The 16,551-nt window shown below is 35.2% G+C and overlaps 1 protein-coding gene across 7 annotated transcripts in view; it reads left to right on the top strand.

The window, feature by feature from the left end:
* Positions 1–16,551, top strand: part of PDE4D (phosphodiesterase 4D) — an 889,016-nt gene that overhangs the window by 864,614 nt on the left and 7,851 nt on the right. For all 7 annotated transcript variants that reach the window (XM_004380493.2, XM_004380496.2, XM_023734997.1 and 4 more), the window contains 5 exons: positions 9,224–9,317; positions 10,649–10,821; positions 11,393–11,491; positions 12,345–12,509; positions 13,665–13,764. In XM_004380493.2, the coding sequence (XP_004380550.1) occupies positions 9,224–9,317; positions 10,649–10,821; positions 11,393–11,491; positions 12,345–12,509; positions 13,665–13,764 (631 nt within the window). The remainder of the gene's footprint in view (positions 1–9,223; positions 9,318–10,648; positions 10,822–11,392; positions 11,492–12,344; positions 12,510–13,664; positions 13,765–16,551) is intronic.

Genomic DNA, 16,551 nt, shown 5'->3' with positions numbered 1-16,551 from the left:
TCTCCATGACATTAGCATGAACTTCTTCATAGCTTGGTAGTCTCAGAGTAGTCGGATTTTCTTACATGGTACCTCAGGGTTCCCAGTAGTACATTCAAAGACACCAAGAGGACGACTGCAGGACTACTTACGCTTTATCCTCGGCAGTTGCACAGCATCACTGGTGCTGCTGCATTCTGTTGGTTATACAAGCCAGTTCAGATTCGGTGTAGGATGGTGTGGTCCATTAGGAGACATCTTTGAAGAGTGACACAAATGGTTAAGCACTGTGCTACTAACCAAAAGGTTAGCGGTTCAAACCCACCCAGAGTCACCTTGGAAGACAGGCTTGGCGATTTGCTTCCAAAAGATCACAGCCTTGAAAACCCTGTGGAGTAGTTCTACTCTGCACACATGAGGTTGCCATGAGTCGGAAGACTTGATGACAACTGGTTTGGTTTAGTTTTTTTTTCAGACTAGCCACCACAGTAGTCAGTTTTACTGATGAGGTAACTAACACACTAAGAAGCTAGATTATCTGTTCAGGATTTGACCTCAGAGTCCATGTTCTTAATGACTACCCTATGGTACCTGAGTGAACACCGGCGAGTCATTTTCTCTTTCTAAGTCTTACTTCAGTTATGTGGAAATGAGAAGATTACAGAAAATGGTAGTAAAAGTACCTTCCATCTCTTTAAATTTCTAAGCTTTTGGGTTGAGATGTTGGGAGTGGGGATGGAAAGGAACAGACGGAATAAAAAGGTATTTCATAAGAGATAAAACTTAGTAACAAAGTTGAGTGAAGGAGGGAAGGTGATATGTAGAGAAGAACATGTGAGGGTTACTCAGGGATTTAGTTAGATGATTTATATGAAACACCCAGTAGTGTCTAATTCACATGAAACACCCATTAAATGGTAGGAAAGAGTCACCGATTTCAGTCTGTGATACTGGAAGAATTATGGGATTACTGACTGAAATGAGAATAGTTATGATAAAACCTACTTTAAATAGAAAAATTGATTCATAAATTTTGAAAAAGTTTGAGTTGACTGGCTGAACATTCAAGTGGGGAAGATAGTCACTTGGAAATGTGGTGCTAGAGTTCAGGTTAGAGGTGGTCATTGAAGAGTGTAGGCCTGGGACAGAGTCTTCGTGGTATCCCGACTAGGGAATGAATGGAAAAATGCAAAGAAGGCATTGTCAGAGGAGTGGGAAGAAAACTGAGGAAGTTCAGGGTCCTGGGAGTTGAGAGAAAACAGGAAGAGAGATCAAACCGTGTTGAACACTTCAGAGAAATTAAGGAGAATGAAAGACGAGCAAAAGGAAGGCCTTAGTATTCTTCTTGGGATAGTTTTTGTGGAATGTTGGGGTTTTAAGTTATTTTGCAGAGGATTAAGAGGAGTCACTGGATGGTGCAAACAGTTAACATGCTCAGCTGCTAACAGAAAGGTCCATTCAGATGTATGTCAGAAGAAAGGCCTGGAGATCAACTTCTGAAAAATCAGCCATTGAAAATCTGTGGAGCACAGACTCAATGGCAACCGATTGGTTACTAAAAAATGAACACAGTAGGTATGAACTGCAGATGAGGTCTTTAGCAGCAAAGGACCAACAGAAAGTCAGACAGGCAGAGTATTAAATGAATGTTTATGGTGGAAGCATTTTAGTTAGCTAAATGGGCAGTGTTTCGTTCTGTTATACACAGGGTCACTATGAGTCAGAACTGACTCAACAGCACCTAACAACAAAAACAAGACAGACAAACCTGATATAAAAAATACTTAAATGGTAGGAAGACTACAGAGTAACAGTATCAGCAAGTCATAGAAGCAGAGAGTAAGGGCAAACTTTGACATGGAGATAAGGCAGAATGGGCGGAACTTTATGCTAAAGTAGGTGATGTAGCAGTTACACACTCCACCACTAACCGAAAGATTGGCAGTCGAACCCACCCCACGGCTCCAGGTTGGAAAAGACCTAGTGATCTGCTTCCGTGAAGATTACAGCCAAGAAAACCCTATGGGTCAGTTCAACTCTGTCACACCGGGTCGCTGTGAGTCAAAAATCTACTGGACAGCACCTAACAAAAACAACAGAGTAAAAGGTAGATTTCCCTCAGTTCTCTTCCACGGAATCTCTTAGCATAAAAGGTACTGAATGATACTATCCCAAACCAAATAGAAAAGATTGTTTTTCTCAGAAGAATTTAGATTTCTCAGATGGTGCTCCTTGTAAAAGGCCTGATTACTCTTAAGTTTGATTCTGTATTCCTAAGATCCACCCTTATTCTTTTCTTAACATTGTGCAGTCATAAACATGGCCTCTTCTGATCAAAATATAGATCCTGAAATCTGCATGCAAAACTGTGCAGTCTTTAACCACACACAGTTCATTAGCTTTCAGATCCTGTTTTTTTCCCTCAATCAGAGTTATAAGTCACCCCCATCCCCAGATATTTAAGGTAATGAAGCTCAGACACATATAACAATAGAAACAAAAGCAGCTCAGAACAGCCATGACACAACAGATGAGACAGTGTGTCATTAGTGAATTATGGACATTAATTGTGTTTTATGGTGCTTTATGTGTTGGGCAGGGAGAAGAACTTTGGTTATATCTGTGTCACCAGGAAGTCACTTCTTTTTGATTTAAGAGAGGGAGGCAGTTAAAATACCCGATTGCCATTACAGAACAGCTTTTATTTTGAAGGAAGAGCAGTAAGAATATTGAGGCGAGAATGTTAAAATTCATAGAAATGACTTCAAAATGATCGTCCGTCCTTATTTAAAAAATCAAGTACAAATTTTTGAGGGTTTTGTGGTCCTTATTCATCACTGTGAAGAGGGAAATCCCATTCATATTTTCCCGTGGCAGCCTTGCAGCTGTAGGGATACCATTATTAAATGGCGTTTACCGATCCTCTCCGGAGGTGATCCTCCCCAGAGGTGATCCTCCCCGTAGGTTTGTCCTTGCCAACCTATTGAACATCAGCCTGCACCAAGGCCACACCCCTGTCCTTATAGGCCGAGGGATGGGGTATGATTGGTGCATAGTTGGGGGTTATGGGAGGGGTTTCACGGCTTCCCGCAGTTCCTTATTTGGTAGCTTTTGACAGAACTAGTCTTTCTTGCAGCTAAGCATCTTGACATACATTATTCATTAAGCCCTGCAGCTCAGGGAGAGAAAGATGCAGACCCTTAGTTCTTTAGATATTTCTTTATCACATGTATTCTCTTTATTCAGAATAGCTGTTGAATTTTGTTCCATTTTGGAGTTTTATAAATGGCATGTATTCAATGGGAAGACTGCTCCATGGAATCTAATGCGAGGCTTTCTTGTATATACTTAATTACTAAAAATCTTTAAAATCACTCAAGCTCCTTGGCTTGTGGAGATTGTTCAGGTATCAAGGTTTTGAAGATATACATATTTTAGAGCTTGTTATCTATATATAACAATCAATCAAAAATGCCTGAAGTAAACTATTTACTGTCAGTGTCTTGGGGCTACATAAAGGTAAGATTTAATTAGCCTTTGAAAACTCCTGATTACTCTGATTACATAACTAATAGTTTTAGTATATTGTGAAGTCTATGCTTTCTAAGCTTTTTTTTTTTTTCCTTACACATGAATTAGGAAAGAAATATGTGATTCTAGTGGTCAAGATAAGGAGAGATGATATAGTTTATTAGATGTAATTTTCATGTTAAAATAGCCTTTTCCAATGTGCTGTGGTTCTTTCATTTGTATGAGTTATGTGAGTTATACTTTAAAATATCGAAGTAATTAAATAGCTTCATTGGAAATAATTTATTGGGCCAAATTACTTATATTGTTTTATGGATTCTAGTTAGTATGTAGCACTGAAAATATATAAAATTAATTTGTTGCTTTTGAAAAATCTGTACTACTTTAACCTGATAAGAAGTATGTTTTTTTCACCTTTGGTTATAAATCTCTAGATGACATTAAAAATTGACATTGGTTGATTCTTTAAGTGATATATCACTGTAATGAAAGCCTGACTGTCTACTTGTAAAACTGAAAGAAATTATAAGTTTAAATGATACTATTACTTTTGTTAATCTCAAAAAATAAATTATTATACTAAATTTAGTAAGACTGTTTTTGCTTGGCATGCTTTTTGCATGTCTCATGCATGGTGATCTTATCTCCATAAAAGAAGAAAGAGTTAAAAAAACCTTATTTGATTTCAAATGAATCATGCCTTCAGAAATTGAAGTTTATTCTTGACTATTTAAGCCACTTACAATACATATTTTTTTTAAGATTCACTGCCCATTACTTTAATGACTCTCAGATTGAAATGTTTTGCATTTTCTTTCTTTCTTTCTTTTTAAAGAAATATTCCCCCATTCCTGTGAGATTTACTTGAATTCTGAGAACATTTATTTCAGTTTTAGTTGTCCAAGTGGTCATGTATCCCTGCCTCTCTTTAAATCTGTGGATGGTCTAGATCTTTTCCATTGTTTTGTAAATATGCAGCTTTCATTATTTGAATTTTGCTAACAATTTCTTGGCTTAGAGTAAAATTTAAAAAATACAGAAAAGTATAGAGTAATATAAGAAACCCTGTAATCCCCCAGAATTCACCTCTTAGCTTTTAGCCAGCCAAAAAATATTTGATGCATTTTTTTAAGGGCTTCACATTTGTTATTATAATTACGAACAGTACCTCAGAGAACCTAAATACAGAATTTTAGTGTTTATCTTTTTGAGGAAAATTTTTGCTAGACAGTTTTGTTTTTTTAATACTGTAACCTGTAAAAACTGTTAAGAAGGACAAATATAGATAATATTTAGTTTTATTCTGTTTTGAAGAATTTTTTATATAGCCGATGCAGTGTTTCTTTTAAATAGCTGATGATCTACCAAACTTGTAGCATATCATAGTGTAGCATATTCAAATGATTTTTAGCAAAATATTGTGGGGGTGGGGAGGATAAGCATTAACTTATTGTTAGACTTGTGCCATGTTCTTAATTACATACTAGGAGGATATGTAATATACTCAGTAGCCTACTGGCATGAATATAAACATACAGGGGATTACATTTAAGAATATTTTAATTTTGTTCTATTTTGATCTCTTAACAGTCTTAAATGCAAAATCTAAATTGCAGAACTGTAGTTTGAAAAGGAAAATACAGTATTCAGATTCAACTGCATTTTTACTTTCTTCATGCTGCACATAGACATACTGGTGCATATTGAGAACAAAGGATTGGAAAGCATTTGCTTAGAAATCTTCCTCTTTTTTTTTTTTCTTTGTTGCAACCATATTTCTGTGTATTGTTTTCAGACTCTTTAGATGAAAAACAATCAGACTAATTTATCAATATAAAGTATTTAGAAGTTACTTTTAAAACGTATCTAAATGCTTAATTGAAATTTTCTACATTTTGCACCCAGTTGTTTTGAAAGGCACTTCCACATTTTGTTTCTTCTAAATCTGTTGAGAACTGTAACCATGTTCTGGGAAGAGTACATTTTATTACCTTTTCTAATTATATCCCCTCCCCCTTGGTAATTTTATGTAGTTATCCTAAATATTACCTAGTTGCCATAAAATGAGAGCAATTTCACTTCTATTTAAGAGTGATTGTTGAACGGTTCAGTACGTTGTTCCTTAGTATATCCAGTTACGCACTCCAAAACCATCTGTGAGATCAGCTACTAGTTGAGAAAGCACAGCTAGTAATTTTTATGATTATTAATTTAGCTTTCCTGGACTAAAAGTTTCATATCAATAGTAAAAAAGGAAAACAATTTTAATTCCTTTTAGCAAGTGAGCATATATTATAATTTAATTCACTCTTTGAAAATTGTGTCTTTAGGAAATCCCCAGTACTCTCTTCCTTGAGAAGATAGTGGATTGCTTAAAATATTGACTCTTCCAATTATGTTAAAAGGAAGTGTTGACTTATTTGGAACACTTCGAAGGCCTTGGTAGGAGATACATGTGTGATGAAAGGTTTCTCCAGCCCATGTCTTTGTTTTTTGAACAAAAGCGGGAGAGTAGCCTAAAAATATATGTATATGATGCAGAATTAATCCATGGAATATGCTTTCTGTCATTCAGCCTGTACAATAGTTGAATTCCTTTCACTCAAATTTTGCCATAGCTGTCTGTACTAGCTGGCTTATTTTGATGGGTTGTATAAGCAAACTGCCAGAAAAATTAAACTTCATTCTTTATATTCTCCCAGAAAAATCTGCTAACGTGTGTAGCATGCACATTTTTCTCCTTGGGCGTATGGCAACGTATTCCACATACCAGGTTGCTTACAAGTTAGAAGGTGGTTCTTTGAAAAACTGGGTCCCTGTATAACTTTTCCAGTTGCACACCCACTGCTCCCCCCCACAAAAAAACCTGCATTGTTGTTTAGTTACGTTAGAGAGAAGTACATAGAGGGCAGGTGGACCACATTTTCTGTATAGACTGCCAATAGGATAGGAATGGCTGAAAGCCTTGCCTACTCCCCTTCTTATAGAAAAGGACTTTGGTCATGACCAAACCCATTGCTGTCGAGTCGATTACGACTCATAGAGACCCTAAAGGAAAAAGTAGCACTGCCTCATAGAGTTTCCAAGAAGCGTCTGGTGGATTTGAACTGCTAACCTGTTGGTTAGCAGCCATAGCTCTTAACCACTGCGCCATCAGGATTTCCTGGTCATGACCAGGCAGTTCTTAATAGCAACTTTTAGCTCATAGCATGGACAATACCAGGTCAAAGACAGGTGATTCATTGAGTATATGTTTAACATGTTTAGCAGATTTTCATTTTTCCAAGGGTGAATTGCATATGTTAAGCAAGGACTTATTTACCTTCAAGGCATTATGCATGGTATTATAGTTAGTTTCTCAAAGTAGGGGGAGGGGACAGCGATCTGTTTCCAGATGAATACTGTCCTAGATTCTTTTATAGCCAGGGCAGGGTAGCTAGATATTTAGATATGTATTTTTATGGCCATAACCGTAGTGAAATTCTTCATCTGTATGTCTTGCAATGATTTTTTTTTTTTAAAAAAAAAGCTGTCACCATAAAAGGTCCAGAAAATCAGGGACTGAGTGCTGGAAAGGGAGATGGGAGAGAGAAAGAACCCAAGTAATACTGAGCACCTACTGTGTGGCGAGCTAATAAAAGACATTTTGTAAAAGACGGGCAGACAGTGTTTAAAACACTACTGTGAATGTCTTCAAGTGAGTATTCTTAGATGGCCCCGGATTTTATTTTTTTCCCTGTGGATTACAATGCATAATGCTAAGTGCACACAAACAGCAATCTAATTTTTTGTATACTAACCCACCCATTGCCATCTGGTCAATTCCAACTCATAACGACCCTATAGGACAGAGTAGAACTGCCCCATAGAATTGCCAAGGCTGTAATCTTTACGGAAGCCGACTGCTGTATCTTTCTCCTGCAGAGTGGCTGGTAGGTTTGAACCACCGATCTTTCAGTTAGCAGCCAAGCACTTTAACCGCTGCACCACCAGGGCTCCTTTTTGTATACTTCATGATGCTCATTTTAAAAATAATCTTGCACACACAAATGGGGAAGAAAAGGCAGAGAAGAAAATATAGCTAATAGTCTGCAGTTACCTCTGAATAATGGGAATATGGGATATGTATGATTTCTGATTCTTTTCTGTATAGGTTTCTAGATTTTCGTTAGCACATACGTAGTTTACAATCAGAAACAAATTATAAAAACACGTTAACAAAGAAAGTGAACTATATGTTTCTGTGTCTGAGACTAAGCTCCGTAGACCTGTAAATTAAAGCAAAAGAATTTCTATTGGTTATGGCCAGTTCTTCAGTTTTGACTATAGGAGATGCTAATAAGCATTTCTCGTAGTACTTAGTTATCTATTCAAATGTTTTCATTGGTCTCCCTTAATGCTTTGTGGTGATAATTAAATTCTTATACCTCATCTAGATGGTCAATAAGATTGACTTTGATCCTGATTTGCCAGATTATATTGAATTAGGCCATCTTGTATTCATTATAGAGGGACACAAGATTTTTTTTTTTTTAATATTAAATAAACTAATTAAATGCTGAGTTAGAATCACATTTCAAACATTACTGAACAATGAACTGACTACTATCCACCAGATTTAAATAAGCCTTTATGATGAAATTCAAATTTTAAATAAGTTTACTATATCCATTTTAAAAGACTACTATATATTAGAGCAAAATGTGTTTGACTTTTTTGGGGATCAAGTATCTAATACCAGTTACTGTATGTATAGAAAAATTATACTGTTTCTGTATGGTAATGAAAATACTTAGGTATTTTTTGAAGTCAAAGGAAGAAACCTTAAGAAGCAGCACAGCTGGGGAAGCATATAGCCTTGAGAATATTGCGGTAATGCCAAGTAGTGGTTATAGGCTAATTCCTGTGTTGCTTTGTATTTAAATAGACACCATGGCATCAACAGAATAAACTGTGAAGTAATGGAGTTTTGGAAGTTGACGGTTTTCTATTTATGTGACTTAGGGAAGTAGATTGGTAAATTTGGTGGATGCTCAAAAACAATAAATCTTATACTCTCTATTAAAAAAAAACATTAAAAAGGAAACATTATATGGTACCTCTTCAAATATTTTGTTTCTCCTCTTCAAATATTTTGTTTCTCCAGAGTTATGAAAGAGTACTCAAATAAAATGTATTCAGTTTTGCTTTGGGGTGAAAGACTACATTTTAACCTGTCACCAGTATACATAGTTCGTTTGAGCTAATGATAAATTAATTGGTAAAAATATACCATGTTTTATTGTGTGACAACACTGCTGTGTGCCTTTAGTTTTTTTTTCTTCCTCTTCTTTAAATCCTAATAATACATCTTAATTTTTTATTCCCTTTCTCCTCCCTTAATTAGTGTTTTTGAGTATATAAATCTGTATTCAATATGGTAGCCACCAGCCACGTGTGGCTACTTAAATTTAAATTAATTAAAACTAAATAAAATTTAAAATTCAGTGCATCAATTACACATTTCAAGTGCTTTATAGGCACATGTGGCTGGGGCTACTGTAGTGGACAGCACAGGTTATAGAACTTTGCCATCATTGCAGAAAGCTCAGTTGGTCTAAATGGTCTAAATGGTCAGGACACTTTTAAAATGTCTTGGGCTTATTTTCCTATATCTTAGAGTATATTTATGTTATGTCACTTAAATTTTTCTTTTTCTTTTTTTTTCTTTCAGTTTAAAAGGATGCTTAATCGGGAGCTCACCCATCTCTCTGAAATGAGTCGATCTGGAAATCAAGTATCAGAGTATATATCAAACACTTTCTTAGGTAAGAATAACATGCAATTTTAAAATTTTCTTTTGAATTGTTTATTCATTCTTGGAGGGGTAAAAGCACCAACTCATTTTGGAAACCAAATGAGCGTTAGGAATTACATTTGTTTTCATTCATCGTATTAATAATTTGAGCCTCTAAGCCTTAGAATCAAAGGTAACATCTTTTTTTATCTTTTAGTTTTTATTCATCTTTAGGAATTCTCTGAATTTAAGTTGTATATTGCCAGTGTTTTCAAAGTACAAAATTGTAAAATATATCTTATATAGAGATCTCTGCATACATTCAGAAATACTTGTTAAATGCCAAGTATTGCTGGGTACTTTGTATTTAGTGATAAACCTAATCTGACAATCTAGTGGACACCAAGCGCAGTCAACCAGTGAGGCAGATACAATGCAACTGCTGAAGAAAAGCTTGCTAATAGCTCAGAGTGTGGTATACTAGAACCCCCCAATCCAGAGAAATAAAATGAAATAAATGAAAGTCAATAACTTGAATATATCCTTGATTTAATTCACTTTCAAATAAAATTGCTGTAATACCTAATTAGCACACTTACTGAGCTTACATTTATTGAACATATGTATGTGCAAGGATGAGCTTGCTGCCTTGAAATAGTGGATGAATGTACTGAGACATCTTATGTCTCTTCTTAGAAAACAACAGTTAGTTTATGTGCATTTTAAACTTATCAGATGATATTGGAAATTCTCTCTGTCACCCATAAAACCTTGTAACATCCTAACCCTTCTCTCAGTATAGCGTAGGAAATAGAGTAGCAGAAATTACCTAAGTCATCCCAGAATACTGCTTCTACTCCCACAGTACGACCCTCTTTGGTCAGCTGTTAGGCTTACACGTTGTTGTTGTATGACGGTTGTGTACGCAGTTTCTGCCATTTCAAAGTAAGTATTATAACTGGAGTTCTTAGTTGGCAAAGGTAATTTTCAGGCCACTAAGTGAATTTCAAATAGGAATACAGTTGATGACCAGAGGAAACAATGTGTTTTGCTTTTTCAGCTATCATGATAAGTCTTGTAAAAAAAATAAAATTGTTAGGATATTTCTGTCAATGAAGTAACCACTGAATACACTTGATATTAGTTATTTTGCAGTGGGATGTATTAGCATAAATTGTATTTGAAGCTATCAAATTAAGTTCATATCCAATTGTGAATATCCAACTCTGTATACAGGGAGTTTAAGTTGGAAACATTTCCTAGAATATATAATGAGTGATTAAAACCTGTCCAGTTATGTATGCTATGATAAAAAATGATAGAATCAATAATAAACACAGAACATTTTCTAAATTTCTTAAGATAAGCAACATGAGGTGGAAATTCCTTCTCCAACTCAGAAGGAAAAGGAGAAAAAGAAAAGGCCGATGTCTCAGATCAGTGGAGTCAAGAAGTTGATGCACAGCTCTAGTTTGACTAATTCAAGTATCCCGAGGTTTGGAGTTAAAACTGAACAAGAAGATGTACTTGCCAAGGTACGATGACTTCAGGGATCATGACCATAAATATGTGATGATGCCTCTTAATGAATTCTGGGTCTTTCTCTTACAAATAGATAGAAAGTGCATACGTATGTGTGTCATTGAAGGTACTGTAGAAAGCTCTCCCTGAATTATTTGTGTTTTATTAGTATGTGGATTTAGACACTGGTTTGGTATATATGTTCTTTATTTTTTGGCATCTACATTTTAGTCTTTGAATTTAAAGAGTTATAAATCTATGATATCTTCTGTATATCTGTATATCTTTTTTAGGAGATTTAGCTGAGGTTTAGGGAATGAATTTTATCTGCTGAAGAAATGCTTTGAGATTAATACTGAAAGTATATAAAGATGTTGTATTAGCAAAGTCATAAGGTTAAACAGTGCTTTTCAGTTTTCAGTACATTTAAGTGAACTCACCTAAACTTTGCCTGTATTTACACTGTACATCCATTACATTTAAAATTAATCATTAAAAAAACTAAAAATCTTTGTTAAATCAGTAATTTTTAAAGGATTATGCTCACTGATTCATTTATTTTTTGATGTCTTTCTTTAACCCCAGGAACTAGAAGATGTGAACAAATGGGGTCTTCATGTTTTCAGAATAGCAGAGCTGTCTGGTAACCGGCCTTTGACTGTGATCATGCACACCATTTTTCAGGTAACCTCGTTAAGTTCTATCACGTTTCTTTTATTCAGGGACTTAATGTCCAGTCTGGGGGTTGTACATACATTTTGTCTTCTTCACTACTCACCCTCTCCTGCTTATTTTGGGTTTTTTTGTTCCTTTACCAAGGAACAAATAAGGATACAGAAAGAATAGAGTGTGGGTAAAACACAAATCAGTTTTATTATTTTTGTCCATTTAAGACAAAGATATGGTATGGGAAAATTGAAGCAATTCATTAAAATAATAGTTTATTAAAGATAATATATGTGACCCTGACTAGCCCAGAGAATTGAATACTAACTGTAGGAAATTAATAAGCTCCCTGTTGACAAAACCTTAAAATGTAATTTTTCATTTACTTTTTAGCATACTGATATCTTCTCTGTATCCATTTCTCATCCGTGTTGAGCGTTGGCCCAGCTCACGGCTGGGATTTCAATGAGAAGTTGAGGCTCTAGATACCCAGGGACTGGAATGGCAAACTCCAGCCCTAGAGAGAGGATTGAGTTTCAGTTGACGGGCTCCAGTGGCTGAGTCAGTGTGACTGGGCTGAAGCCGCCTTCATGATAATGGAACATGGAAACTGTTAAGAGTTGGCAGTTCATTCCCAACACCATACATTTTGAGGATAGCCCACAGAAGGACAAGTGACAGAGGTTTTGTCACAGAAGTCCCTGTATCTTCCATTAGTTTCTATTTTTCTCAGTAAACGTTGTGAGCATGCCATTTCCATTTCTGAGTTAACTGTGACAACACTGGCATGTGATTTTTTTTTTTTAAGACTCTGGAAATTTTTTTTATAGATATAAAGACAAAAACGTTAAGAGGATTTCTTTCTCTACAGGAACGAGATTTGTTAAAAACATTTAAAATTCCAGTAGATACTTTAATTACATACCTTATGACTCTTGAAGACCATTACCATGCTGATGTGGCCTATCACAACAATATCCACGCCGCAGATGTTGTCCAGTCTACTCATGTGCTATTATCAACACCTGCTTTGGAGGTAAATCTGTTTTCTAAATTTCAAGAACACTAAATTGCCACTTACGTTGCGGTCTCTTAAATATTTATACTAAAGTGTTTGAGTGCAAAAAGCAATTGGGTTATCTGGAAGTATATTGAGTTACAGGGGAAAAAATGCTGTTGTGGTTAATAAACAGCTGATTCTTTGATGAATTTTGCCTGTGAAAGTTGATACTGCTTCTTTGAAATGATCCAGTGGACATTTCATAAAGGATATCTGGCTTATTCGGTTTGGGTTAGTTTGTTTTCTTGAAATGTAGTCGATGGCTTATGTATTTATAGTTCAAAGGATGACTATTTTATAAAATATCTATAAGCAATGCATTGATTTTTTTTTTTCCCATGGAATTTGTTAGAAGAAAACACTAATTTTACCAAATTCTAAGAAGTGGTTCCATTAGATGTTTACTAAGCAATTTGATTTGCTTGATTGCTTTAGGAAAATAGTCTCTTTTGCTGATACATTTTACAGTTCAGATTGTTTTCATTATAAAATGTTAATACCTTATTGTTTGGATCAGTGGTCCTCAACTAGGAGTTATTCCATCCCCCAGCACCCGTCCCCCCCCCCACCCCCCCATCAGCAGACATTTGCGGGGTGGATAGGCTGCTGGCATCTGGTGGGTAGGCTGCTAAATATCTAAATATCATTCAGTGCAGACAGCAGCCTCCAACAACAGAGAATTACCTGGCCCAAAATTTCAGTAGTACTGAGGTTAAGCAACCCTGGTTTGGATGAAAGAAAAGAAAATCATTGCTCATGTCTTACTAGTTTTGTGTACATTTTCAGAATATTCTTAAACATCTTAAATATTTTTAAAACAAGTTATTTTCTTAAAAAAAAAAAAAAGAATTTCAGACACTCCTTTATAATATTCTTTAAAATGTAACCAATGGAAAAGGCTTGGTCATGAGATGTAATAAAATTAGATAAAATACTTTCTTCCAAGATTGCACTTATAAAAGTCCATGGGTATTTCATTACCTCAAAGACTCTCTGACATATTCTGATAATTTATTTTGAAGTTTTATTTGGTTTTCCATCTAAATTTTAGGAATTAGTTTTCCATTTGTTATACTTTTTATTTATATTTTTATAGTGTATTAACATCATCTGTATTGTCTGATTTTCCAGGCTGTGTTTACAGATTTGGAAATTCTTGCAGCAATTTTTGCCAGTGCAATACATGATGTAGATCATCCTGGGGTCTCAAATCAGTTTCTGATCAATACCAGTAAGTGCAGCTTATGTATTTATTTATTTATGCAGAAGAAATTCTTTCTTTGTACGTTTTAGGATGACTAAGGGACTTTATAAACTTGGGTATTTCCTTTATTCCACATAGAGCCATAATCTTCTTTTGAGATGCGTAAGTATGTTCGTTAATGATAGTGTATTTTAATATAATTTAATTTAAAATTGAAAACTTTCATGCATCAAAGGACACTATCAAGAGAGTGAAAAGGCAATACACAGAATGGGAGACGACTATACTTGCAAATAATGTATCTGATAAGGATAATATCCAAAATATATAAAGAACTCCTACAATTCAATAACAAATAAAGAATTCACTTAAAAAAAAAAGAAGGACAAATGAATTGAATAGATGTTTCTTCAGAGATACTACAAATGGCCAATAAGCACATGAAAAGATGCTCAATATCATTATTTGTTAGGGAAATGCAAATCAAAACCACAATGAGCTACCACTTCACACCCAATAGGGTAAGTATTATTTTAAAAAAAGGATAAGTGTTGGAGAGAATGTGGATAAACTGGAACCCTTGTACATTGCTGATGAGAAATGCCACTACTGTAGTAACAGTTTGGCAATTCCTCAAAAAGTTAAACACAGAATTAACATATGACCCAGCAGTTCCACTGCTAGGTACATACCCAAAAGAGCTGAAAGCAGGGACTCAAACAGTTGTACACCAATGTTCAGAATAGCATTACTCCCAATAGTCACAAGATGGAAACAAATCAAGTGTCTATCAACAATGAATGGATAACAAAATGTGGTAAACATACAATGGAATATTATTCAGTCATAAAAAAAATTAAAGCTGTGATACATGCTACAACATGTTAAGTGAAATAAGCCAGATACAAAAGGGCAAATTTTGCATAACTGCAAATATATGAAAACCACCGCACCACCGGGGCTCCATAAAGTATCTAGATTAGGCAAATTCTGAGACAGAAAGTAGACTAGAGGTTAACAGGGGCTGGGGAGAGGGGAGAATAAGGAGTTATTGCTTAACAGGCACAGAGTTTCTATTTGGGGAGATTAAAATTTTGGAAATAGTGATGGTTGCACACTGAATGCAATTAATGCCCCTGAATTGTATGCTTAAAAATGGTTAAGATAGCACATTTTATGTTACACATACCCACATACACACCAATAAAAATTTTTTTAAGGGTAAAAAAAATGATTGGAGAAATAAAAAAAGTGCACAAACTGGTAGCTAAACTAAAACTGTAAGCTTTGAAAACATAACAAATGTGACTAAATCCTTCTCCTGTAAACGTAGGCAATTTTGCTATAAACAAAAATAGTTTTTCCAAGTAAATTTAATGCTTTATATATTCTTTACTTTTAACAGTGCATTACTGTTTCATAAAATATATTATAGTTAATGTATAGTTAAATGGATTTTTTTATGATAAATACCCTCTAGAATGTTATATTCAAAACTTTATGATGTTATTTATGTTTTATGGATTCGTTTACATTCATTGCCCCTGAAAGAGACTTCTGCAGTACCCCACCTGGAATTTCAACTTCTCTAAATCCTAAATCTGATCCTCTATATCTCAAATCATTTACAAAGGCTCAACTAACTCTGCGAGGTGGCAGTGATCTCTCTGCTTTCAGAACCTCCAGCACACTTATGATAAGTGTAAGTAGAATTAGTATCAAAGCATTTGACACCTAAAACTAACAGACATAAAACAATTTACAAAAACTCTCATCACATCTGAGAAGTGGTGGCGTAACTGAACTGGGCATCAGTGAAGTGATTGCCACTGTCTCCCGTTCCAGAGTGAGCCATGCCACCCTGAGCACCTTGCTGGGCTGCTGTGTCCTCCTTAACATTAAGACAGGTGACCACCCAATGAGAGGTATATGAATTGTCATCTCCCATTCTGTGTATTGCCTTTTCACTCTCTTGATAGTGTCCTTTGATGCACAAAAGTTTTTAATTTTAATGAAGTCCAGTTAACCTGTTTTTCTCTTTTGTTGCCTGTGCTTTTGGTGTCATATTTAAGAAACTGTTGCCAAATCCAGGGGCATAAAGATTTGCCTTCCCCCATGTTTTCTTCTAAGAGTTTATTATCACTTTACCTCTGAAATTTAGGTCTTTAATCCATTTTGAGCTAATTTTTCTATATGGTAAAAGGGTCCAGATTCATTCTTTTGCATGTAGATAGTCCAGTTTTTCCAGCACAATTTGTCGAATCTAATCTTATTTAAAAACAAGCTTCCCATAGCTGTATTTGTGGATTATATGTAGGCTTTTTTATTTTTTATTTTTTTTTTTGCACAAATACAATACCTTCAAAATAAGAATAAAATTAATTTTTATCACATGCAATTATATAGAAATAACTACAGAGATCATTATTTTATTCAACAAAAATACATTGAGTGCCTGTTACGTGCCAAACATTGTTCTAGGCACTAGGAATACGTGGGTGAACAAGACAAAGTCCTGGCCCTCAAAGAGCCTACATTTTGCTAGAAAAGACACGCAATAATAAGTGAATGTATCACATCAGAGGGTACTGAGTGCTGTGGAGAAAAATCATGCAGGGTGAGTGCATAGAGAGTGAATGAACCGAAGGAGTGAGCCATGCAATTTTAATCCTTTGTCCTTGGCAACTGGATATTAAGTTGAAACCACTACTCCCCTTCCTCATTTCAAGAAGGAATGTTCTGCTCAAAAGTTCTGTTTGAGATTTTTGTTCATTTCGGTTGTAACTTAGTGACAGTGTAGTATGCTGTCATTTT

Source organism: Trichechus manatus, unplaced genomic scaffold, assembly GCF_000243295.1.
Source record: "Trichechus manatus latirostris isolate Lorelei unplaced genomic scaffold, TriManLat1.0 scaffold00074, whole genome shotgun sequence".
Classification (NCBI taxonomy): Eukaryota; Metazoa; Chordata; class Mammalia; order Sirenia; family Trichechidae; genus Trichechus; species Trichechus manatus.
Note: the sequence above shows the minus strand (reverse complement) of the source record. Positions and strands in the feature narration are given on the sequence as shown.